The sequence below is a fragment of the Saccopteryx leptura genome, chromosome 5, assembly GCF_036850995.1.
Source record: "Saccopteryx leptura isolate mSacLep1 chromosome 5, mSacLep1_pri_phased_curated, whole genome shotgun sequence".
Lineage (NCBI taxonomy): Eukaryota > Metazoa > Chordata > Mammalia > Chiroptera > Emballonuridae > Saccopteryx > Saccopteryx leptura.
Window position 1 is genome coordinate 209,719,920 of NC_089507.1, and position 25,583 is coordinate 209,745,502.

At 48.8% G+C, this 25,583-nt stretch overlaps 1 protein-coding gene and 1 non-coding gene across 3 annotated transcripts; both read right to left on the reverse strand.

Moving 5' to 3' along the window:
- Window positions 1-1,583: 1,583 nt before the first annotated feature.
- On the reverse strand, window positions 1,584-23,627 carry ACTR5 (actin related protein 5). Of its 2 annotated transcripts, XR_010751778.1 has the most exons (10): window positions 23,214-23,627; window positions 21,512-21,741; window positions 19,435-19,604; window positions 15,062-15,279; window positions 14,394-14,576; window positions 8,614-8,730; window positions 7,795-7,934; window positions 6,669-6,801; window positions 3,850-5,388; window positions 1,584-2,300 (listed from the first exon to the last, which is right to left on the reverse strand). XR_010751778.1 is itself a non-coding variant. In XM_066387820.1 (9 exons), the coding sequence occupies exons 1-9, from the start codon at window positions 23,610-23,612 to the stop codon at window positions 5,146-5,148; spliced, it is 1,833 nt and encodes a 610-aa protein (XP_066243917.1). In that variant the 5' UTR covers window positions 23,613-23,627; the 3' UTR covers window positions 1,584-5,145. The 2 variants fall into 2 exon arrangements, 1 of the variants encoding a protein (XP_066243917.1); XM_066387820.1 differs by having other exon boundaries at window positions 1,584-5,388.
- TRNAN-GUU (transfer RNA asparagine (anticodon GUU)) lies at window positions 22,243-22,318 on the reverse strand. Its single transcript has one exon. It is a non-coding gene; the product is annotated as a tRNA-Asn (tRNA).
- Window positions 23,628-25,583: the final 1,956 nt, after the last annotated feature.

Consider the following 25,583-nt stretch of genomic DNA (forward strand, 5'->3'; position numbering starts at 1 on the left):
GCAATCTGTGTTTGCAGCAGGAATACGCCAGGATCCACGTGGTCCAGTCACTATTTGTAATAGAATAAATTTAGAAACAGATGTATTCAAATGCCATTCAAAAGTGGACTGATTAAATCATGGCAGGAAACATAATGAAATATTATTCAGATGTTTAAATGAATGAGTTACGTACTTCACCAAAAAATGTGGAGGAAATAGATGAATAAAACTTTCGAAATCAATTATATGACATGAGGACCTAAGTAAAGGGAAAAGGCACATTCCTATTTTTGGCTAGATGATTCAATAAAGATATCATCTTTCATCTTTTAATCTATAATTACAACGGGATGTAAACAAATATTCCAACAGGATTATTTCAGAATTTAACAAACTGACTTCAAGAAAGGTCCTGAAAAAAAAAAAAAGAGAGAGAGAGAATTGTGGGGAGACAAACTGCCACATCTTAAAGTGAGATTAATAATTCACTGTGAATGCAGGAATACACAAAGAGATTAATGGAGCAGATGAGTGAGTCTGGAAGTAGATCAAAATATGTAAGGTCATTTAATAAATAATAAAGGTTGAATTTAAATCAGTGGAGAAAAGATGGATTACTCAATAAATATGGTTTGCACAATTGGCTCGTCGTCTGAAAAGAAATTTGACTGGAGGCTTACCACAAACCTATGGCAAGATAAACTCCGGCTGGAGAGCTGAATCCCAGTATACACGCACAGTAACATACTGTGCAGCACTGAGAATGAGCGAGCCATGGCTACAGTCGGCATGGAGGAATATTAAAGATAGTGCTGAATTAGGTGGTAAGACCACAAAAAGCATGGAAAGGAATACTAGAGAAGTCCATATAGTGGTTTCCTACAAGGGGAAAGGGGCAAATTTTGATTAGGAAAAACCATACTGTTTTTCTCTTCCATAATATCTGTTCCTTGATCATTTTAACTATACAGGTGTTCCTTTTACAACAGGTTGTTAGGTTGTACCTTTTATGCCATTCTGTATGTTATATTTTACATAAGGTTTAAATTAACTAAATACATGAGAAGACGTAGGGGTTTCTTTTCCATTATCTCAGAGTGAGTAAGACTTTTCTAAATATGACATATAACCCAGAAGCACTTTTAAAAGGTTGCTTGATTTGAGTCCCTAAAAAATTCCACATGGAAAAACACTTCAACAAAGTCAAATGACAAACACCTATTACGGGAAACCATTTTCAATTCTTATCACATTTCTTAGTAAAAAAGAGCAAAGGGTTGGAGGGTGGTTTGTCAGAACCTGGTGAGTTGCATTATCCATTAAGCCATATAAAAAACAAACGGAAAAAGGTGGAAGCTCTCTTTGTATTGATGTGATGTGATCTTCCAAGATAATATTGTACTGTGTAGAGGATTTGTGTAAAAAGCATGTCATGCACATGCTGACTGCCTCTTCGTGGTGTCTGTCTGTGACAGGTATATGTGCACGTGCATTTTTCAAAGATGAGAAAGCAGCAGATCCGGATGCGTTGGGGTTGAATGATATTCAAGACACTGCCGGATGACAAACAAAACAAGGCTAGATAGGAATCCGGAGACTTCTTAATTTTAATGGAAAACTTCACACATACAAAAGTAGAGAGAGGAGGATAATGCAGCCCTGTGCAGCCAGCCCCCACTCATGATGAGCACACGGCCACTCCTCCCACTCTGCCCTCCACCCCACGTGGTGACTTTGGAGCCAATCCCAGACCTTCAGTATGTATAGCTATAAGCATTCTCATTCATTCATATCCTCTCTCCTCTCTCAACAAACACAAGCACATCTAAAAATAAAAACCCATCAATAATTCTTGTATGTAATCAGGTATCCAGATCGTGTTCGTGTTCTAAATCTCCTGATTTTTTCAGTTTATTTTTTAAGTGATTCATTAGACTCAGGATCCAAACAAGGTCTACACTTTGTTATGTTCTAAATGTCTTTTAATTGACCCTCCCCCTTATTTCTTTTCATCCCCTTTACAATTTATTTGTTAAGGAGGAAGAGAGATTAATAGGTTCCCCCATCCTACCTCATTTTTCCCCTCTTGGCAATTTATTTGGTGGAAGGGGGGGAGGTTTGTCCTGGACACTTTTCAGCATTCTGGATTTTGCTGATTGCATCCCCATGGTTTGTCATGTTTGTGACAGATTTTACTCACTTGCCCCCAAGGTCCTCGTCCACCCTTCTTCACCCTGGTCTTTCCCTAGGAGGCTGGCTGGAGGGCTGTATCAGCCAGGCTCCCATGCCCTCTGGCTTCAGTTGGCCAACAGGGAGCCCTGGTAACAACGGAAGGGAGGGAGGAGAATGAGGTCAGTGTTTACTTCTCTGGCTCCCTTTCTGCAAGGCTGACTTCCGTCGTCTGTCCTTTGAGACCGAAGGTGACCATTTCTCTCAAGACAGCCGCTCCACTCAATTCCTTCTCCTCCCAGGTCTGGTCAGGTCTCCCTGCTACTGGTAAAGGCTTCTCTACCGCTCAGCCAGGACCCCGCACTCCCCTCCTGTCTTCACCTGTGTAAATACACCCCCCTCTCATTTCCCTAATGAGTTCACCATCTGCTTCCTGGTGGGATGTTTCTCTGTCTCGCTATTTCCAGTGAACAGGTGGTTCAATGGAGGCTTGATCAGTTTCAGGTTAAATTTTTTTGTAAAATATTTTATGGTGGTGTTCAATGTTATATTGTATCACTTCAGAAGGCACAGGATATGGGTCCGTTACAAAGACCCCCATCAACTTTTCACCAAATAGTGTTGATGTGTCCCGGATGATCACTGTCTCTTGCTATTGTCAGAGTTAGAAAATGGTGGCCTTCCACCATTCCTTCCCGCCAGCAGCGATCGCGGTCGGAGAGCGGACACTGTCTCAATGAGCAGGGCTTCCGGGCTGAGAACTCAGTGTGGACTCTGGATCCGCTCCTCTCAGCAGAGTAAACAATCACACTCCTCTCTATTTGAAGATTCAGTCATTCATTTATCTACCCCACCAGCTGGTCACCCATTACAGACCCTGCGAGGCCTCAGCACCCTCCAGGTCCAGCTCTGCACGGTGGATACTCTGAGCCGAGTGAAACACATATCCTGCTCCTGGGGAAGGCTTTCCAGTTCAGAAGAAACCTCTCTAGCCCTGGCCGGATGGCTCAGTGGCAGAATGTCGGCTCACCATGTGGAAGCACTGGGTTCGATTCCTGGCCAGGGCACACAGGAGAAGCGCCCATTTGCTACTCCACCCCGCCCCATCTCGTATCTATCTCTCTATCTCTCTTCCCCTCCCCTCCTATAGCCATGGCTCGATTAGAGCAAGTTGGCCCCAGGCGCTGAGGACAGCTCCCTGGCCTCCACCTCAGGTGCTAGAATGGCTCCAGTTGCAACAGAGCAACAGCCCCAAATAGGCAAAGCATTGCCCCCTGGCGGACTTGCCAGGTGGATCCCAGTCCAGGCACATGCGAGAGTCTGTCTCTGCCTCCCTGCATCCCCTCCTCTCACTAAATTAAATAAAAAGAAGAGACCCCTCTGGGGCAGAGCTAAAGCTCCCAATATTGTGAGTACTCTGCTCATGGCTTGTGAGGGGCCAGGGAACCCAAGGGCAGCAAGTTCCTGCTGTGTGTGCTGGGCAGGATGAGTAGATTCCCTATGGAGAACTGCACATGCTAAGGACATGAGAGGTCATGGCATGCTTCACGTGAGGGGTTCAAGATGAAACCAGAGAGCTCAAGGCTCACCCCTTGGCCTGCCACTCACCACAGCCCTGACCCTCAGTTCCCTGAGCCTACACGAACCCTGAGCAGGGCAAACCTAACACTTACTTGACTATGATGAGCCCTGGCTTACCTGCCCACCCATCAGGGTTTGACCTGCATGGCCGTTTTGACCTCCCCACTGCGGGTCAGGCTGTTTACACTGTTGACTATGGGGAAAGGGCTCCCAGGCCAAAGAGCAGCTACCGCGGCTCCTCCTGGAAACGTGGTGATGACCTCTCACCTGGAGCGGCTCCTGCTTTCTTCACTCTGCCTCTTCCTAGTAGCCCATGCTCTCACCGTCCCCTCCGTCTGCGGCCCAGCCATGACGGCCTGTGGCTCACTGAAGATGCTTTGGGAGATCCTGGGTCGGCCATAGTCTCCTTCCTCCTCCGCGATCACCACCGCCCCCTGCTGGCCTCCCCTTTCCAAGCCCCCGAGCTGGAGGTCTGGGCAAACGGGCGGCGAGGCAGCCTCATGAGAGGCCTCGCGCTGGAAGTGCCACGGGACGGGAATGTCTGGGCCCCACGACAGGTCTCAGCACCCCAGGGGCCTTCTGGGCTCAGTTACTGGGCGTTTGAGAATTAAAATTCTCACGGAGCAATCTCTGTAAGAGAGGGGTCATCTGTCCACTTAGGATGAAGCTGCGAAGGTGCGGGGAAAAGGTGACAGGAGTGACTTCCAGTCCATTTCTTCCACCAGAAAAGCAGAAAACGTTAAGCAGCCAACAGACACACAGGGACAAAACTTTTCAAATTCTCAGGCAGGCTCTTTTAGGTGAAAAGTTTCCAGCAAAGACGATCTGACGAGAAGTCGGACCAAGGCCTCGTTTCCGCCCACTCAGAAGTGGGCGGCACACAGGTCCGACCTGATTACCCTCTCTGGCCCTTCTTCCTCATTTGTAAGAGGAAGTAATAATACCGGGGAACTCCTGAGGTTTTGTGGGCGACTGTTATTACACAAACACTCCCTTTCTGTATGTATGGGAGAGACTCCACCTGCTGGGCACTCACACAGTTCCTGAACAAATGAAGAAATATATCCACAGTGACAATATAAATATTAAACAAATAAAAAAAGGGGGGGCTCCAGAAGGCAGTAAGAAGCAAGGGCACTCCTGTCCTCCCCTCCGTCTTCATTAGCGAAGGCAGAAGCAGGTGTCAAGCTCACGCTGATTCAGCGAAGACACCGGAAGGTCACTGGGTTCCTTGGCTGCAGAAGCCCCCTGTGAGGGGTAAGTTTCTAAGGGCAGCTCCCAGTGTCCCTTTAGCTTTCGCCCAGGGGAAAGCCATCCTGCAGCCCAATGTTACCAGCAGACTCGGGCCAGGACACGCGGCACAGTCACTGTCCGGCCCCGCTGGCCGACGCGGCCCGAGCTCCGAGAAGCCCGCTACACCTGCTCGCCGGCCGCCGAGCCCCTGCCCGAGGTCTGGGCGTCGGAGGAGCGGGAAGCCTGCTTCGGCAGGTGGATGGGGACGTAGATGTTGGAAGCACAGTGCTCCTTGAGGTACTCTCCTCCCTTCTCTTCATACTCCTTCCTGGTGATCCAGACGCGATCATCATCCAGGTGGTCCAAGGCCCAGTCCCGGGCTCCGTGCCAGGCGTCCAGCACGGGGTTCGAGGCAGTGTGAACCTAGAACACAAAGACGGCGTTCACCAGAGGCCGGCTCCCAGCAGGACCCAGGAGCGACTGCCCAGCAGGCCCAGCTCCAGCCCTGCCACTCACACCCAGAGGTGCACACAGCAGGGCCCCGTGAATCCGAGACAGTGCAGGGCTGCCTATCTCTGCGCCTTCCAACAGTGCTGAGCTGAAATGCCCCCAACTCCTCAAGACAGATGCAAGAACGCCGACCAGCAGACTCGACCTCACGAGCAAGCTGTCGTCAGCCATCTTACAAACACAGGACCCGCCAGCCTGGGTCAGGGAGGGACCAACTGTCCCTCCTCCTGCTCCAGTGATGTCGACCACAAGCTGGACATGTCAGATGGAGGGAAGCAGAGCTGGCACTCAACCTGGCGGAAAGGCTGGCCTGGCCCCAGTCCCTGCTCTGCAAGCAGAAGGGAGCAGAGGCGACGGGAGGCGCTCTGGCCGTGGTGCCCAGTGAGCCTCAAGGGAAATGAGCACAGGGGGGATGCTGCCCGTGCCCAGCGCCCGCTCCTGGTTATCAGAGTGAGGGGCAGCTGACGGGAGGCGCTCTGGCCGTGGTGCCCAGTGAGCCTCAAGGGAAATGAGCACAGGGGGGATGCTGCCCGTGCCCAGCGCCCGCTCCTGGTTATCAGAGTGAGGGGCAGCTGACAGGAGGCGCTCTGGCCGTGGTGCCCAGTGAGCCTCAAGGGAAATGAGCACAGAGGGGATGCTGCTCGTGCCCAGCGCCCGCTCCTGGTTATCAGTGAGGGGCAGCTGACAGGAGGCGCTCTGGCCGTGGTGCCCAGTGAGCCTCAAGGGAAATGAGCACAGAGGGGATGCTGCCCGTGCCCAGCGCCCGCTCCTGGTTATCAGTGAGGGGCAGCTGACAGGAGGCGCTCTGGCCGTGGTGCCCAGTGAGCCTCAAGGGAAATGAGCACAGGGGGGATGCTGCCCGTGCCCAGCGCCCGCTCCTGGTTATCAGAGTGAGGGGCAGGCTGACGTATTCTCCATGTACGCTTTTCTGCATCCTCGCATTTTGTTATCTGCATGTCTCCCTCTTTCAATTTAAAAAAAGAAATATAGAAAATGTGATTGATATTCTGCTTTGAATATTAAACATAGATTAAAGACCAGAAGGAAAGCCACGAAAAGTTGAACGGTGGGTATCTCTGGATGATGAAACGATAAAGTAATTTTTCTCATCCACACTTCCCTATTGCTTCTGCGATCAGAAAACAAATAACCGATGCCCCTCCCCAATAGCTGGTGACACGAACAAGCAGTACCTGAAAGGACGACTGAAAGGGTCTCATCGCCAACAGCTCCTTCTCGACTCTGCCCCGCAGCCCGGGGTACATCGTGTTCCCGCCCGTGAGGAAGACGTTGCGCACCAGCGCCTGCTGCACGTCCTCTGGGTACCTGGGAAAGGAACACGCTGCTGGTTCAGCCCTCCGCCCGGGAGGGCAGGGGGGGTGCAGACGTGGAAGGGCAGCTCTCAGTACAAAAGAGAAAACATCTGCACAGTTTTTGAAAAACTTCCAGTTTTCCTGTGTGTCTTTACAGAATGCCAAATGTCTAGTCAAAACCTTACTTTGAATGGTCAATTCATTCCCTTAGCATAATTAGAAGTTTTGTGCCTTTTACACTTTTTTTAATTGATTTTATTGCAGTTTGATTTACAGACATTCTGATGAAGGCTGGGCATATTTATACACCCCCGTAACCCCCATCACCACCCTCTGGATAGACATTTCCATCACCCCAAGAAGTCCTGCCTCCCTTCTGAGGGTCCATCTATCTCTGCTTCCCCGCCCTCCAAATAACGGCTTTATCTTGACTGGCTGGCCACTTTCCCCCCGTCGTTAGACAAAGCTGCCAGCCACTCAGAGCAGCTGCAATCGCTTTTCCTCCTTGCTAGGTGTCAGCTTCCACCCTGTTTAACCCACAGCCTCCACCGTACTAGAAGTCACAGTCTCCACTTGTCCCACTGAGTTATGAAAGCTCCCGCTGCAGGGAAACGCCTGTGTAAAGGGGGGCAGGCATGCTCTGGGAGAAATGCAGCTCCTAAATCCTAAATACATGTCTACAAAAGGGGAAACCCTTACAAGTCCTGCCCATCTCTAGAGTGATTTATAACCACTAGTCTTCAATAATGTGAAGGTTTATAGGACCGCCAATGCATATATACTATCACAAAGCTCAAACTTGAAAGAAATTCTTAAAGCTCCTCAAACCAAGACAATTCTTTTCTGAGCATTTCTGTGTTCAGAAAGGATCACGGAGCCCCAGCTACGAGCCAGGTCTGGGCCGAGATCAAGAGTACTATCCGAGCACAGCACATCCAGGGGACAGCGGGAGACTCCCAGTGCCCGACCAGCACACCTGGCCTCAGCCGAGTCGTCTCGGGCTCACCTGTCCAGAATGTACTGAAGAGTCTCTGCCACCCCAGCCTGCTCTTCGCCTAGGAGCGACGGCTGGAAGATAATTTCTGGAGCTCGAATCCTTTCTGTCCCAACAAACAGCTGATGATATGCTGCCAAGTTAAACACGGGCTTTAAAAACCCAAGGTTTAGAAGAGATTTTTAGGCCACATGACAAACACCCAGCTGCCAGTTTCCCCAGACCACACTGCTGATGCCTTTAGCCTGTGCTCTGTTCATGCCCGAGTAACCCTCTCCTGGTTTGGTAATTCAGCTCTCTACCTTTTCCCCACCTACAAACTGGTGTCACGGAACGGGCCCCCAAGAGCAGGGACAAAGACCCCAGGAAGAGGGGCAGCAGGAAGACCAGAAGACCAGGTCTCCCACCCGGGCCCCGCACCGCAGAGAAAGCTTCTCCCGGACGTGTGTCTCAGACTCGGGCCGGCCTCCCTGGCAGCCACTGTAGTGACACAGGAATACACCCAAAGGAGGACAAGGAGTAACACCATGGCCTTAAATTGGAATTAAACCACTAAAGCCAGTCCTCACATCTGAAGTCTCCAACTACTTGCCCAGATGTTTCCATTAGATAGACTACTACTCACAGTCATGGATCTTGGTGCTGGAACCCCAATCAATAACCAGGGGAAAAACCCTGACTTTGGATGTTTGAGGAATCAGCACCCGCTTTTCCAGAAAATATTACTGGGATTTAAAAAAATATATCCCTAAAGCAGCAGACTCGACTAGCCTGGTCATTTATGCCACAGATTCCAAGCATGAGCCCGATCTAGGCTGCAGGGGTCCAAACCTGGACAGCGGCGACCGGCTTCTCCACTTCCGGCGTCTCCTCTGAAAACAAGGGCTCGAAGTCGTTGATGTTCTCCACGTCCTCCAGAGCCGGCTCCAGCGGCTCCGGGTCAGGGGTCTGTGCACGGAACAAACACAGCGAACACCCTGGGACTTCAGCAAGCCTTGGTTTTATTAGTTCACTGTCACAAAAGAGAACTGGAATCCCTCAATGCCCTAAACTAGTGGTGGTCAACCTGGTCCCTGCCGCCCACTAGTGGGCGTTCCAGCTTTCATGGTGGGCGGTAGCGGAGCAACCAAAGTATAAATAAAAAGATAGATTTAACTATAGTAAGTTGTTTTATAAAGATTGATTCTGCCAAACAGCGAAAATCCAACATAAAGTACTTGGTAAGTAATTATTATTATATGCTGTAACTCTGCTTTATAAATTTTATAAAGTAAAGTTACTTCCCTACTTTATAAATCACCATTACTGTGGAACCGGTGGGCGGTTAGAAAATTTTACTACTAACAGAGATACAGAAGTGGGCGGTAGGTATAAAAAGGCTGACTACCTCTGCCCTAAACACTCACAAAAACTATGAAAAAACTTCTAATTAAAAAACAAAAGAACACATATGAGCACAAGGATTAAAAGACCGAAAGTCAGGAATGAGCTTTTGCTTTGTCCCCTACCTTTCCTACTCATACAAGACTCAACACCATGTTCTCTCTGAAGACTTCTGACGGGGCTCACCCATGCCTGGGGCGCTGGGGGCTCCCTACCTGCAGTGGTCACGGCTCCACACACAACTACGGGGACACGTGTGAGAGCTGGTATCTTACAAAGTGCCAGCAAAATTAAATAATCTCTTCATAATGAATAAATCCACGCCGATACTAACGGGCTTAACAATGAGCTAACACCTGCTGTGATGTGGCCGCAAGCCCCAAGGTGACAGAACAGGCTTCCTCTTCAAAGACAAGGAACCTGAGTGGGGCCTGACCTGCTGGTGCCATTCCAGACAGAGGTTTAGAACTCATTTCAATTCTGATCTGCACAAAGAAATCAGGTGGGGGTGGAGGGTAGACCTGGATGACATCTTCGGCCATCCGAGGCGCTGCCACGTGACATGCGGAGATGAATTTTACCTTCTGAGCTCAAAAGGGAAATGTTACAGGAAGAAATATTCTGTTGCATTCCATGAAAGAATACTCTAACAGTAACAGCTGTTTATAAGGTGGTGTCTCAGAAGGGTTCAAGCAGACTCAATACCACCAGCCAAGCAAGCCTGAGTCCTACGTCGAGCATGTATGTGTCCTCTCCCTCGCTTCTTCCTCTCCATGTCTAGAATTACCAACATAATTCCGAACACCCCAATATATTTCCTTCGTCCCCTTCTATATATACTACAGATGTAAACTGGCACTCAAACTCACTCTTAGATGAGGCAATGTCCTTCAACGCTCCTCCAACATCGCCCCCCACCCAAAGGTCATGTGGCATGTGAGGCTCACAGAGGGGTGACGATGTACCTCAATCCTATCACTGTACATGATGCTAGCACATTTAAGGGGAGGGTAGACCCTGGAAAGGACAGGGACTATTTCATCTGAGACTGGGGAACAGGATGAGAGGGACCGGTTTAGAAAGAGGTAATTTAAGGAGGAAAAAAGGTGGACTAGGAGGCAAGAATTTAGGCTTTCATTCTTGGTGGAGGAGGGGTGAGCATCTCCACCTCACTGAGTGGAGTCAGGAGCAGGGACACCTGCTACTTGCACAGTCCTCACTGCAGACAGCACTGTACTCTATGGGCGAGGAAACTGAGGCTCAGGAGGGTTAATAACTTGCCCAAGATCACATTACACTAGTAAGTGGCCTAAAATAGAACTTATCTCTGAAGTTTTGCTCTGATTTAAGCTAAAATTCTATAAATCATGATGTCCCACAGACTTAAGAAATAAGATCCTCAAAACCCAGCTCATTCTCTTCCTAAGACTGGCTGACGGCCATCCGTTTCAACCCCTGCCTTTCAGTGCAGCCTCAGCGTGAGCTCGGTGAGCCTGGGGCTGGGCCGCCCTGTCTGACCCTGGACGCACTTGTGGCCGGGCAGCCTCGGGCAGCGTGAGCTCGGTGAGCCTGGGGCTGGGCCGCCGGGTCTGACCCTGGACGCACTTCTGGCCGGGCAGCCTCGGGCAGGGTGAGCTCGGTGAGCCTGGGGCTGGGCCGCCGGGTCTGACCCTGGACGCACCACTTCTGGCCGGGCCACCTCGGGCAGCGTGAGCTCGGTGAGCCTGGGGCTGGGCCGCCGGGTCTGACCCTGGACGCACCACTTCTGGCCGGGCCACCTCGGGCAGCGTGAGCTCCGTGAGCCTGGGGCTGGGCCGCCGGGTCTGACCCTGGACGCACCACTTCTGACCTGGCAACCTCGGCACGTCCCTTCCCTCTCCTCCTTCACAGAACGTAAAGGAGTGTGAAAATTAATCAAGGTGACAACCGCAGAAGTGCTCAGCACCAGGTCTGGCACATGTCACATGTTGTTATCACCAGTCATTGCCACTCCTATCTCCTCGGCCCCTAACTGGCACAAGATCTTGAGATCCTACGTTTGAAGTGTCTCCTCCTCCACCCTCTACCGAGAAAGTTCAGGTCAAGGAAACACATTTTATCCTCTCTGCCCACAGCCAGCCTTGCCGCTCCCTAAACCCGTCACCCTAACTGCCGCCACCCATCATTTTCCTAAACCAGAATCGCATCAGAGGACTCCCTTGCTCGACATTCACTGAAGGCTCAGTCTGTATGAGGAGTGCTCTCAGCTGACTGATAAAGGGCGTGACAGCCTGGCCCGTCTCCCTCCTCACTCCACCCCCCACACTCCCTGTGCCGGGCGGGCCGTGCTCCCTGCTCCCTGCCCAGGCGGCTCTTGCCTCTAAAGGGTCCTTCCCTCCTCACTCCGCCTCCCACACTCCCTGTGCCGGGTGGGCCGTGCTCCCTGCCCAGGCGGCTCTTGCCTCTTAAAGGGCCCTTCCCTCCTCACTGGCCGCTTACTGAAACCAAACCACCTCAGGGCCCAGCTTAAGTCTCCCAATCCTTTCTTAAGACTCCACCTGTGTTCCCACACACCTCCCACACCCGCCAAGCTTCACCACAGCCCACTAGGTGTGGTTCTACAGCCCTATTTGTCTGGAGGCAAGGAGGGCAGGAACTGTACCTTAATCACTGCTCCACCCCTCGGCCTGGGCCCTGGGCCCTGGCCCGGGCACACCACACCCAGCTGAGTGTTGGACACTTGGAAACACCCTCCCATTTGCCTGGAATAGAGATTATAAAAGGTCTAGGTTTCCAAAGGGTTCTTCCGCTACAACAAAAATACCATCACCCATTTTCCTCTAGCTATAACCAAAAGCATGTCACTTTAAAAAGAAGATAACTTCTTAGCTTCACTGAAAATGGTAAAAAGATATCTTACTTATCCCAATCCATGCTTCCCAGAGAGGAACTCACTAATGATGCAGGACACGGGCATCTGGAGAGAGCGGTTTCTCTACCGTGCCGGCTTCTCCCCGCCCAGGGCTTGCCAGGTGGGCGTGCACTGTGTGCTGTTCAGAAACACAGACACCACTGTTCTTTTGGAACTGAACAGGACGACGGTGTGCCAAAGCACGTCAGAAAAGCAGCAGCACAGCTGCCCAGAGCAGCGCGGGCACAGGCGGAGGCCAGCTCTCGTCCTGGCCGGTCAGGCCCTGGCTTTCCGCACTGGGCCCACTGTGTTCGCCAACAACGCTGGTGCACTGTGACCTGGACAGTGGGCGTGCCGACGGAGCCCACTCCGTCCCTGCATCCTCCCTGGGACGCCCGCAGCACAGCAAGGGCTGCAACGACTGGTCTGTAGAAGTGGGCCTTAGAGAATACCGAGACAAAAATTTAGCTGTATTATCCAATCAGCCATTACTGCTTGAATAGCATTTCAGTATGAACTTTATTCACATAAAGCTATCCTCTCCATTCTAAATGAGTAGTCAGAAAATACTGCAAATACCTTCTGAAAGGTAGAAACTAGTTAGCCAGTGTCAGGGTCAAATTTATCCCAGAAAGATTGCTGCTGTTCTGGGCTCCTGTCACTAACAATCACCATTAATAAATACTTACTCACCATTAAAGCTCTGGGGTCAGATCAATTAATCAGATTTATTGTATATAGAGAAATCTTTTGAAGCCTGATATTTCAAAATCTCCCTAAGCCCAGAGAGAATGAATATGTACCTCCTAATCTCAGAACAAAGTAGGAACTTAACAAGAATCTGCTGAATGGGTGAAGGAATGGTTGGATCCAGCATGTAACAGATGCAGGAAGATGAGCAAAGGAAAAGAAAAAATAGTTGCCCAGGTCTCTCTGTTTAAATCTGCACTCCCCACTGGCCGGTGGCTTAGCGCACGTCTCTGCTGTAAGGACGCTGGTGTCCTGGGGACATGGGAAGCATGAGAGAAACCAAATGCAGACGAATAAACAGCAAAGACAACCTGAAACACAGACCTGACAACAGGGAGAAGCAGCACACTAGAAAGTGCACGCTGTTTCTACCAAAGCTGACCCGGGGCGCTGAGAGCGAGTCGATGGCAGGAACCCCTCTACCCGAGCCCTCGGCCAGTCGGATGGCAGGAACCCCTCTCCCCGAGCCCTCGGCCAGTCGGATGGCAGGAACCCCTCTCCCCGAGCCCTCGGCCAGTCGGATGGCAGGAACCCCTCTCCCCGAGCCCTCGGCCAGTCGGATGGCAGGAACCCCTCTACCCGAGCCCTCGGCCAGTCGGATGGCAGGAACCCCTCTCCCCGAGCCCTCGGCCAGTCGGATGGCAGGAACCCCTCTACCCGAGCCCTCGGCCAGTCGGATGGCAGGAGCCCCTCTCCCCGAGCCCTCGGCCAGTCGGATGGCAGGAGCCCCTCTCCCCGAGCCCTCGGCCAGTCGGATGGCAGGAACCCCTCTCCCCGAGCCCTCGGCCAGTCGGATGGCAGGAACCCTTCTCCCTGAGCCCTCGGCCAGGCAGTAAGCTGCACCAGGACACCCGGACTCAGGCTGCTCTATCAAACACGCGTGCTCGTGACTGGGGGCTGTCCTTGTGCCATCCACAGCCACCAGAGAGAGGTAGAGAACGCAGGTGGGCGCAGCACTGAGCGTGAGCCTCAGCTATGAGGGGTCACTGCAAACGCCACCTTCGTGTCGAACCAGAGAGCTCAGGAGTCACCAGGAAGCCCTGCACTACACGCAGCATCACACTAGAGTTTTCTATAGGACTGTTTCCTTCTAAGTACAGGTTTTAGAGCCTAAGAAATTTGACTTAAAAACAAAAAAACAATAAGCTAGACTGCGAATCCCCCCTTAGAGAACACCAAGATGGAGAGGAGGGAGCCACAGTGCACTTGATAAAGCAACAGAGACAGTTAAGGGGCAAGTATAGCTAACTGCCAGAGAACCAGCAGAGAAGCAGGTTCAGGACAGCACCACGTGATCAGTGTGGGCATGTCCCTCCTCCTCTATACACACACTGCCCCGCCCCGGGAGCCAGGCGCCCACAGCATGACACAGCGAGGGTCAAACCCCCCCCCCCCCCCCGCAGTCACTACAGGTCAGCGCTCTCACTGCCCCGCCCACTCCCCTGTGCACATCACTCCGACACCGCTCTCTCTGGAGTCTGGTCACAGCCCCTTTTCCGTCAGCCTTCTCCTGACACTGCTTCTGCCCTCAGGAAGGGCTGCTCTCTCTCTGCTCCCACAGGCCCTCCCCCGAGCGGGCGCTCAGTACCTCAGGCTTACTGTCCACCACGTCCACCTCGAGGGCGACTTCCGGCTGCAGGATCTTCTGCTTGGCCTGCTCCACGGCCGAGCTGAGCTTGTGGATGTAGGACTGCAGCTCTTCCGGGGAGTCCATGTTCAGCTCCACCAGAGCTTTGTGGAACTGATCCATCTGGCCGTCCTCGAGAAGCTCCTACAAGAGCGGTCACAGTTCATCCTCAGTCACCAGTGCGTCACGAACAGGAAGGAAGGAGAATGGCTGAGAAGCCAAACAGAGCAGAGCTACAGCAGGAGAGGGCTCCCAGGGCCCCCAGGCAGCACGATCGATGGTGAGCGTCAGAAACATCACCATCTTCTGGGGAGGAGAAGGGAGGGAAGGTCCCTTCCAGCAGACACGTGGGAGACTGCGGGATGCTGCTTGTGTGTGCAGACACACGGTGTGTTTGACGTGGTGGAAACGCATGAGCTGCACGCGCCAGATGTGTGCACTGTGCAGCACGTGTGCTGCGCTTTACCTGCTGCTAAGCCATCCTCTGTGCTGATGATCCTAGACTCCTTCTTGACCCCAAGGGCGACTTAAGTCACTGAATCTTATGGGCAAGGAAGAATAGACAGGAGGAACACCTTCCAGGACCACCTAGCTGAGCAAGGCTGGGACCGCCCGGGAACAGCTGTTACCTGCACGTACAGCAGCCGGTCCAGCCGCTCCTGGTCGAGCTGCAGCTTCTCCTCCCGCCGACGGGCGTTGAGCTCCTGCAGCCGCCGCAGCTGCTGCTGCCGCCTCTCCTGCTTCTCCTCGGCCGTCAGAGTGCTGCCCAGGAGCTTGCTGGAGAAGGGGAGCTGCATCTTGTGGACATTGTTCTCGTAATAGTCAGGGCACCGCCATTTCTGCAATTCTGTAAAGAAAGTGAACGTTATGAAATAGCGACGCTATTAGCACAGAAATTAGGAAGTCACTACCAGGGTTCCAGGTCCGGGCGGGATGAAGAAGCACACGCTACCAACTGCTGAACCACCCTATCAACAAAGTGCGGCCATTAAACCCGGACATGATGCCAAAAGAATGCTCTATGATAACTGCTAAATAAAGGCCTTCAGACAGAAATGACACCGGAAGGAAAACCGGAACACCGGAATGAAGAAAGGGAAATCGAAATAACAAAACTCTGGTTGAATGTAACAGACTAAGCTCCCCCTGAGGTTGAAAGGCTGGATAATTTAAAGTAAACACCACGGTGCTGTCTGCTGAGCTCCTGACGTACGTGGGTGACCGCAGAAGAAACCCAGCGCCCGGGCGGGAAGAGAACGGCACCTCGAGCACGCGCACATTTCCGCATTCCACTCGGCGTGGTGGAGCAGCAACCCGGAGCAGCCTGGGTGAAGTGTGTCCACTGTAATCGCGGGGGCAGCCACCGAAACAACGACAGAAAGCTCTGGTTGAAAACCACAACAGACAAAATGGAATAGCAAAGAAAAATTGTTAATGTTCTAATAACCCAAAAGAAGGCAGCAGAGGGAAAAAGGAACAAGGAGAAGGAACAACAGAAAACAGGCAATAAAATAGTGAACCTAAATCCAAATGTATGAATAATTAAATCAACCTAAAATCGTCTTACTGTACCAATTTAAAAAAAAAGACAAGCTACTAATAAGTCTTATAAAGACTCAACTATGAAGAAATTCCCTTTGAATATAATGACTTAGGAAGAGTAAAAGTAAAAGGAAAGAAAGACAGCCCTGGCCGGTTGGCTCAGTGGTAGAGCATCAGCCTGGCGTGCAGAGGTCCCAGGTTCGATTCCCGACCAGGGCACACAGGAGAAGTGCCCATCTGCTTCTCCTCCCCCCCCTCCTTCCTCTCTGTCTCTCTCTTCCCCTCCCACAGCCGAGGCTCCATTGGAGCGGGGATGGCCTGGGCGCTGGGGATGGCTCCTTGGCCTCCGCCCCAGGCGCTAGAGTGGCTCTGGTCGCAACAGAGCGACGCCCTGGAGGAGGAACGGAGCATCGCCCCCTGGTGGGCAGAGCGTTGCCCCCTGGTGGGCGTGCCGGGTGGATCCCGGTCGGGCGCATGTGGGAGTCTGTCTGACTGTCTCTCCCCGTTTCCAGCTTCAGAAAAATACAAAAAAAAAAAAAAAAAGAAAGACATATCTGGCAAGCACTAATCAAAAGAAAGTGGAGCGGCCGTATTAACATCCAAGCAGACTTCAAAGCAAGGAAAATCGCCACGGATAAAAAGGAGCCTTCTATAATGATAAAACATGAATTTGCCAAGAAGACATAAGAATCCTAAATAGGTACCTAACCAAAGAGCTTCAGATACTTGAAAGCAAACACTGACAAAACAGAAAGGAGAAATAGGAAAATCCACAATTGTACCTAGAGATATCACCCCTCTTCTCCTAGTAATCGACAGCACTAGTAGAAGGAAAATGAACAGGGGCGGAGAACTGAACAACACTATCAACCAACAGAGCCTAAATAACATCACAGCATACTCCACCACCAACAGAATACATATTATCTCCTCACATGTAAATGCAACATTCAACAAAGCAAGCCTTCACAAGTTTAACTGATATCAAAGAAAGTTCTTTAACCTTATTAAACGAAAAATGGGTCACAGAAAGATAACAAAAACTTTAAAAATTTGAGTATAAAACCACACGTTTCTAAAGAATCAAAGGCTCAAAAACAAAGTCTTAAGGGAAATTAGAAAATATTTGAACTTGGCCCTGGTTAGTTGGCTCAGTGGTAGAGCATCAGCCTGGCATAAGGCTGTCCCAGGTTCGATTTCCAGTAAGGGTACACAGAAGAAGCACTCATCTGCTTCTCTACCCCTCCCCCTCTCACCCCCCCCCCCATTCTCCTCCTGCAGTCATGGCTTGCTTGGAGCATGTTGTCCCTGGGCACTGAGGATGGCTCTGTGGCTTCTGCCTCAGGCGGTAAGAATAGCTCTGTTGCTGAGCAATGGAGCAATGCCCCAGATGGGCAAAGCATTGCCTAGTAGGGGGCTTGTCAAGTGGATCCTGGTCAGGGTGAATGTGGGAGTCTGTCTCTCTGCCTCCCCTCCTCTCACTGAATAAAAAACAAAAATTTTAACTCAAAAAAATGAAAACATAACATATAAAAATCTATAAGACACAGACAAAACAGTGCTGGGGGAAACTCATTGCTCATATTAAAAAGAACAAAGGTCTCATAATAATCTAAGCTTGTATCTTAAGAAACTAAAACAAAAAGCAAAATAAACCTAAAACAAGTAGAAGCAAGAAAATAATAAAAAGAACAAATTAATGAGACTATATGAATAATCCTATGTATTAAAGAAATTAAATTCATATTTAAAACCTTCAGAAAAAGAAATCCCAAGGCTCAATGGTTCCACTGGCAAATTCTACCAAACGTTTAAAGAAAATAATATCAATTACTTATAAATCTCTTCTAGAAAGAAGAGGAACACTTTCCAGCTCTCATTTCATGAGGTCAGCATCACCCTGACATCAAAACCAGAGAAAGGCAATAAAAACTACCTAGCAATCTCACGAACACCAAATACCCCACCAAACAGTACCAAATCAGATCCAGTAATATATAAAACATGTATCTATACATGAACAAGTGGGTTTATTCCCTTAAAATGAAGGCTAGTTCCATATATGAAAAGCAATCATTATACCAAACAGTCCAAAGCAGAAACACCATAGGATCGTATTAATTGATGTACAAAAAGCATTTCACAAAATTCAAAACCCATTCATAGTAAAAATGCTCAGCAGAACTAGGAACAGAAGGAAACATCCTAAACTTGATAAAGGGCATCTACAAAAAGCCTAGAGCTAGCTAGCATCATGTATTTACTGGCAAAAGACTAAATTGGTCCCCCAACCACCGCAGGATAAGGAGTTGGGAACAAGACGAGGATGCCCGCTCTCACCACTCCTATTCAATACGGCACTGGAAGACCTAACCAGTGAAACTAAGCAAGAAAAAGAACTAAGGGGGGGGGGGGGGGAGAGGGAGAAATAAAACTATTCACAGAGGACATGTCTCCATATAGAAATTCTCAAAAAATCTACAAAGAACTAGAACTAAGTTTAGCAAAATCACAGGATACAAGGTCAACACAGAAAAATTAACTGCATTTATATTCACTAGCAATGAGCAACTGAAAACTGAAAAAAAAAAGCAAAGAAATAAATACTTAGGCATAAACCTAATAAAACATGTACAGGGTCTAGAGCAGTGGTAGTCAACCTGGTCCCTACCGCCCACTAGTGGGTGTTCCATCTTTCATGGTGGGCAGTAGCGGAGCAACCAAAGTATAAATAAAAAGATAGATTTAACTATAGTAAGTTGTTTTATAAAGATTTATTCTGCCAAACTTAGCAAAAATCCGACATAAAGTACTTGGTAAGTAATTATTATTGTATACTTTAACTTGCTGTAACTCTGCTTTATAAATTTTATAAAGTAATGTTACTTCCCTACTTATAAATCACCATTACTGTAGAACCAGTGAGCGGTTAGAAAATTTTACTACTAACAGAGATACAAAAGTGGGTGGTAGGTATAAAAAGGTTGACTACCCCTGGTCTACACACTAAAAACTACAAAATACTGATGAAAGAAATCAATAAAGACCACAACAAATGGAAAGACATACCACGTTCATCAACTGGGAGACTCGGCATAGTAAAAATGTCAATTCTCTGATAGATTTAATATTATATCTGGATTTATATCTATCTATAGATTTAATGTACTGTCAATCAAAATTCCAACAGAACTTTTTTGTAGATATGGATGAACCAGCCAATCCTAACATCTATACAGAAAGGCAAAGGGACTAGAATAGCCAAAACAATTTGCAAATAACCTACATGTATAAGCTAACAGTTAACTAAACAGTTTATGAAAGTAAATAGCAAAAGGGGAAGGGTAATGAGTAAAGGTAATGAGTAAAAAAGCAAAGGGGGCATCCTGAGAACAATTTAAGGAACACCTGCAAAGGTAGACAACATCCAGAGGCTGCAAGCAAAGGACCTCTTCATTACCTTCCACGTAATCCTCGGCGACGTAGCTGTGCTCATGCAGGATCTCCTCCATGCGGCTGAGAGTGATCGCTGCCAGGTGGCCAGGATACTTCAGCTGCAGGAGGCGCTGGAGGTAGCCAGCTGCTTGGCTCCCTCCCAGATTGATGCGTTTGCAATTCTTAGCGTCTAACCTACAACGAAGAAATGGAAATCAGCACTCGATTTTTAGCAAAATGAAGGAGAATATGGAGCACCTTTGGAGAGAAAGGATAATTTAAACGTAGATGAAGGAGGAAGAAACAGACCATCTTGGGAGAACATAAAGAGACTTTAAAGTTCCCTTGGTCCAACCTCTTAAGTGATGCAAAATTCCTAGTGCACCCCCAGGCAGACATGTAGGCATCCAACTTCTGGCAAGGGTTTCAGAAGGAAACCAGACTCAATGGGAAGAACATGTACTCTGAACTCAGACCCTTACGTGACTCGCCATGTAGTTCTCTGTGGCCCTAGAACCACGTATCCTCGAATTAGCTGGGGAAAATGTTAAATGGACCAATTCCCAGGACTCACTTGCTCTGGGGTCGTCTGGGAATCTGCATTTTAACAAACTTCCCAGGAAACTCTAGTGTGGGCCAGACATTGAGAACCCCTTCCCTAGACAGTCCAGTTCTGTCAACACAAACACATGAAGTAACAACACATATACTGGCTTGCTGTAATCTCATAAGAGTACCAGGTCCCTTTCACATGAACTGAAGGGAAAGAACCAGAGTAATTTGATTTCCTTAATGTGAGAAAGTAGCAGAGCATCACGAAGTTGCTGCACATTGAAATGTCGCTGCGATAGCACATCTCACCAGCAGATGCCAGTACAGGACAAGATATACTCCAATCTATTTCTCAGCCTTCAGGTAAAATCATTTTCTCTCACTACAAGATAAAAATAATGTTTAAAAAAAAGTTGTGCATACTGTTTTACATAATATAGACAACTCCGTACAGGAGTGTTTGGCAATGTCTAAGAACTAATTTTCTCTTCAAGAGAAACTCCCACTATAGGGCTCTATATAGTCCACGGCATTTGTCTTGATTTAAATGTTCAGACTGCTTTACCGTTTCCAAAGTTTAACATCTACATTGTCTCATTTCAGTCTCAGGGTAACCCTGAGCAATCAGTTTTTCCCAACTGTACATGTTAGGAAACTAAGCAAGGAGGTTAAGCATCTCTTCTTAAGCTGAGCTGCAAACGAGGCATTCAACTCCAAAGCCAGGGCTATTTCCCCACTTACACACCCTCTTCACTCAATGAGGAATCTTCTCAGAAGAGCATGATGCTGGCTTAGTCTCTTATCAGACAACAAAAGCCCAACTATGATAACAGATTGTTTTTTTTATTTTATTAATGGATTGATTTTAGAGAGAGAGAAAGGTGGGAGAGAGAGGGTAAAGGAGAAAGAGAGAGAAACATCAATCTGTTGTTCCAGTTATTTATGCATTCATTAGTTAATTCTTGAATGTGCCCTCACCAGGGACTGAACCTGCAACCTTGGGGTACCGACACAATGCTCTAATCAACTGAGCTACCTGGCCAGGGCCTCAAAATGAGAACAGATTTTAAACATGACAAAAGCTACCCTCACCTTTTATTCAACTCAAAATATTTAATAAGTACCTATTATGTGCCAGGCACTGTACCTGAAAAGGATCTAAACGATGGTAATTAAAGAGCTTTAAATAAAAACAATACAATCTTAACAAGAAAATGACTTCAGAACACAAAGATGGCCTGAATTTTTATTGATCCCCTAGCACCTGCAGGTACTGTGTTAGCTATCTCACCATACATCAGAATTATAAAATTCTAGAACTGCAGATTTGGACCTCAAAGACTATCCACCCCAACTCCCTCTAGGAGGTCACAAAGGATGAGGGTAAAGTGACTTACCCATGGTCACAAAGTGAGAGGCCAGAGGTAAGCCCAGAGGCCGGTTCATGGTCCAGTACTTGCCCTTTCAACTCTACCTTTAAAGTAGGCTCCCAATAAACGTTTCCTGAATGCTTCTCAAAACAGTACGCAAATGCTGTAAGAGCAACTCACCTCCCTTCTAAGATGGGTAAAATATGAGTACACTGGTATCCAGATGAAATGATGAGTCCACTGGAATTCAAGTTCTTTGGCTGATTGTGGTAGAAGCTGAACAGGCTGTCTATTCCGTAGGCAACCTTTGGAACCCCGTAGCACTCAAAAAGAAGCTCAGACATCATCTGCCGTGAATACAGTGGATTGCACACCGCTTCTGTCAAAACTATAGGATGATCAACACAGCCCTACTTTGAAAGAAAAGCGCAAACATATGAGTGTTACAAGAGTACTCTTCTTCAAGCATAAAAAAAATCAAAATCCTTATTGCAAGGGCTGAGTTTGCTTTTGGTCCTCAATCAAAATGCTGATCAAAAGCAATTGTAAAACACTCCTCTCTATTGGAAGTTGTTTTGGAAAATACAGACGCAGGGAAAAATTTTTTTTTTTTTTTTTGTATTTTTCTGAAGCTAGAAACGGGGAGAGACAGTCAGACAGACTCCCGCATGCGCCCGACCGGGATCCACCCGGCACGGGCGAGGCTCTGCCCACCAGGGGGTGATGCTCTGCCCCTCCGGGCGTCGCTCTGTCGCGACCAGAGCCACTCTAGTGCCTGGGGCAGAGGCCAAGGAGCCATCCCCAGCGCCCGGGCCATCTTTGCTCCAATGGAGCCTTGGCTGCAGGAGGGGAAGAGAGAGACAGAGAGGAAGGAGGGGGAGGTGGAGAAGCAAATGGGCGCTTCTCCTATGTGCCCTGGCCGGGAATCGAACCCGGATCCCCCGCACAACAGGCCGACGCTCTACCGCTGAGCCAACCGGCCAGGGCCTAGACACAGGGAAAATTTAAGGTTAAGTCAAGACCCTTCCAAACTATCAGCAAATCATGTTGGCTCTACCTTCAAAATATCTCCAGAATCCAAAGGCTTCTTACCACATCCCTCCTTTCCTACTACCTCCCTCATCTAAGTCACCATTCTCTCTCTGGATTATTGCAACAGCATCCTAGCTGGTCTCCTTGTTTCTACCCTATGACCCAGCCCATTCTCCCTGTAGCAGCTACAGTGATGCTCTTGGGACACAAGTCATGTCCCTGTGCTCAACACCATAGCTCCTCATTTCACTCAGTAAAAGCCTAGTCTGTAAATTGTCCCCTGGTCACCTCTCTTACACATGGCTTGCTCCCTCAATCACCTCCTTCAAGTCCTTGCTTGAACATCACCTGTACCCTGAGTTGTACCCTTACCATCTTATTGAGAAAATATAACCCTCTCCTCTCCTTCTACCATGCCATAGAATCTACTCCTCAATTCTACTTACTGTCTGTCTTTTCATACTAGAATGTCGTCTTATACTAGCTCCATGAGCACAAATTTTGTGTTACATTCACGAATGTATTCCAAACGCCTAGAAATGTGCCTGACACGGAGTAAGTGCTCAATCCACATTGGTTACAAAATGAATTTATAACCAAACGAGCAATATGTCCCATGTATGCTCCAAGAGAAAAGGGGCGGTGTTCTGTCCACTGCTGTACCCCAAGAGCCTAGCGCAGTTTAACCACGTTAGAAGCTTAGTATTTGATCGAGTGTCTAAATGAATGACTAAATAACAATGAGCACTATTGGAGTGACTATTACTTCTCCGAGCTCAGAGTGAGAGGAGATACAACCTCATTCCTTCGCCTCAAGCACAACCCACCTCCCGCCCCTCCGGCCCTTCACCTGTGAGGAGACACCCAGGTGCTGGAAGCTGTAGTCAAAGAGCAGCTCCTGCAGCTCCAGGTTGACCGGCACGTTGCGGTCAAAGGGCGAGCGCAGCATCCAGCGCAGCGGCTCCAAGCTGCCCAGAGCGTTGCCCACCTGCGGACCCGCCCCGCCGCGAGCTCCGCCACGCCCGCGAGCACACACGGCGCGGAACTGGAGCCGCGGCTCCGGGCCAGCGTCTGGCCCGGGGCACGCCCATCCGGCACGGATCTGGAACGATCCGTTGTCCAGCACCAGGGGCACCGACAATGGCCCGTGTGCCACTGGACCAGACTCCAGCACTGGATCTGGCGTGGCACGGGCATCGCGGAACGGGAACACGTTGCCCGCCGGCCCAGCGGTACCGGGCGCCGCCATCTTGCAGCGCGCGCGCTGGCTCCGCCCCTCAACGCAGCGTCCGCCAGGCGGCACGGAGCCCCGCCCCCATGCGTAACGCTGCGCAGATCAGGTTCTAAGAAGATTCTAAACCTTATATTGTCGCTCGACCCCGCGACCCTCCTCACCTGATTCAGCCCTTGTGGCCCAGGCCACCTTTGCGATCGCTAAAGACCCGTCCATCCTAGCTGATAGGTCCTTCGTTTGCTTAACCTAGTTCCAGCATGTATCCTGACCACGCCCACTCGCTCTAGCGGGATCCTGAGCAGTAAGGCCCGCCCCAGTGCGTAACGCCATCAAGTCCCGCCCTCTCCTGGCATCTGGAACTGGGGGCTAAGCTCCATGGGCCCCGCCTTTTCGCCTAGCCACGCCCTATACTTTGGGTAACTCATCTTCAACCGCCCTTAGCTCCGCCTCCATAGGTTTTGTCGCCTTGAGCCTGTCAGGAATGAAAACTTAAAACTTAAGGTTACTGTTAAGTTTTTTGACCGTGGAACTCGCTACGCAGGACAGGACTGTTCACTTTGTGAAGATTGATCAAGCTGTCCCTTTATGATTTGTGCATTTTTATGCATGTATATTTTATCTTATAATACAGCATAAAGTCTTAAAATAGCTTTGTGTTTATTAACTCCCCAAAACTGCCTTCTAACCAGAGATCTCAAACACTAAGAAAAGTAATGACAACTGTTTCTAAATATGTATAGTCTCTTTCTTCCGTTTAGTGGTATAACTTCCCCTTGTGGTCATTTAGCTTGGTGTAATCATGAGTTCTGGCCAGTGGGGGTGGAGTGGAGGTGATGTGGACACCCAGCCCCTAAATTTTAGGTCTAAAAAGATTGGGCATTGACTCCCCTACCCCATTTTCCTGGCATTTCCCGTTTCCACTAGCTAAAGGGATAAAAAGAATTAGAGCTGCACTTGTCTCCACCCTCCCAGCTCTGGAACACTGAACTATGAGAGATAAAAGCAAGTTAATTATAAAAAGTGACTGTGAATAAACATCCTTAACAAGAGGTTGAGACCCCAAAACTTTCTTAAGAACCTCTATAAACACTTCTAAGCCAGATTTGGAACTAGCTTAGTGACAAAAGCAGATTGAAAGTGTTACCTTCCAACACAACCCATTATTTCAGACACCTGAAGGTATACATCATTAAGCCAAGAGAGCAGGGACCAGCAGAACACAGAGGCCAGTAAATATAAGCGAATGGAACTTTAAAAACTATATCTAGGTATGCTAATGTGGGAAAATCACCAAGATACATTTTTTAAAGAAATAAGTGAAGGCAGTAGAGTGTATAAAAAATTCCTTTTAAGAAAGGATGGGAGATAAATACGTATGCTTTTGCTTGTATTTTCATGCAGATAGACAAGATAAAAGTATTTACCTATAAAGAGGGGAGGAGGTGCGGTGAGTCAGGTGTGAGAGATTTTTTTCACTGCATGTTTTTTGATACTTTCCATTTTTAATCATGTGAATGTATAGCCTTTTCCGAGAAAAAAGAGGAGGGAAAAGGACCATCCTCCCCCTTGGACACCAAGTCCCCAAATTTCAACTCTAAAAAGACTGAGCACACTCTCCTCTACCCCATTTCCCATTTCCACTGGCCTTTGTAAATATTCTGGTCAAGTTTATTCAGAATCTTATTGGTACGCTTTAGCATTTGGGTGCACTTTCTCACGCTGATTAAAGGAATGCCTAGGACAAGGGCTGACAGAATCACTGTGGGCAGAAGGACTTAGTTCATATTCTTGGAATGCGCTTTCCTGTGCAGAGTGATCAGGGCATGAATATTGCTGGTCCGATTGTAAAACCTTACCAATTTACAACGCTTAGGATTTAAAAAGAAAAAAAAACAAAAAACCACCAGTCCAAATTAGCGCTGAAATGTCCCAAGCTGGACATTTAAAAACAAAAACAACAACAACAACAAAACAGAGTTAACTGAT

What these genes read in the sequence shown, in the direction of transcription:
- ACTR5 (XM_066387820.1), bottom strand. Translation starts at nt 23,612, where the DNA reads ATGGCGGCGCCCGGTACCGCTGGGCCGGCGGGCAACGTGTTCCCGTTC. An exon ending in ACCGGCTGCTGTACGTGCAG is followed by an intron (nt 14,577 to 15,061) that starts GTAACAGCTGTT and finishes CCGCTCTTGTAG; the next exon opens with GAGCTTCTCGAGGACGGCCA. An exon ending in AGCCGGTCGCCGCTGTCCAG is followed by an intron (nt 7,935 to 8,613) that starts GTTTGGACCCCT and finishes GGGTTTTTAAAG; the next exon opens with CCCGTGTTTAACTTGGCAGC.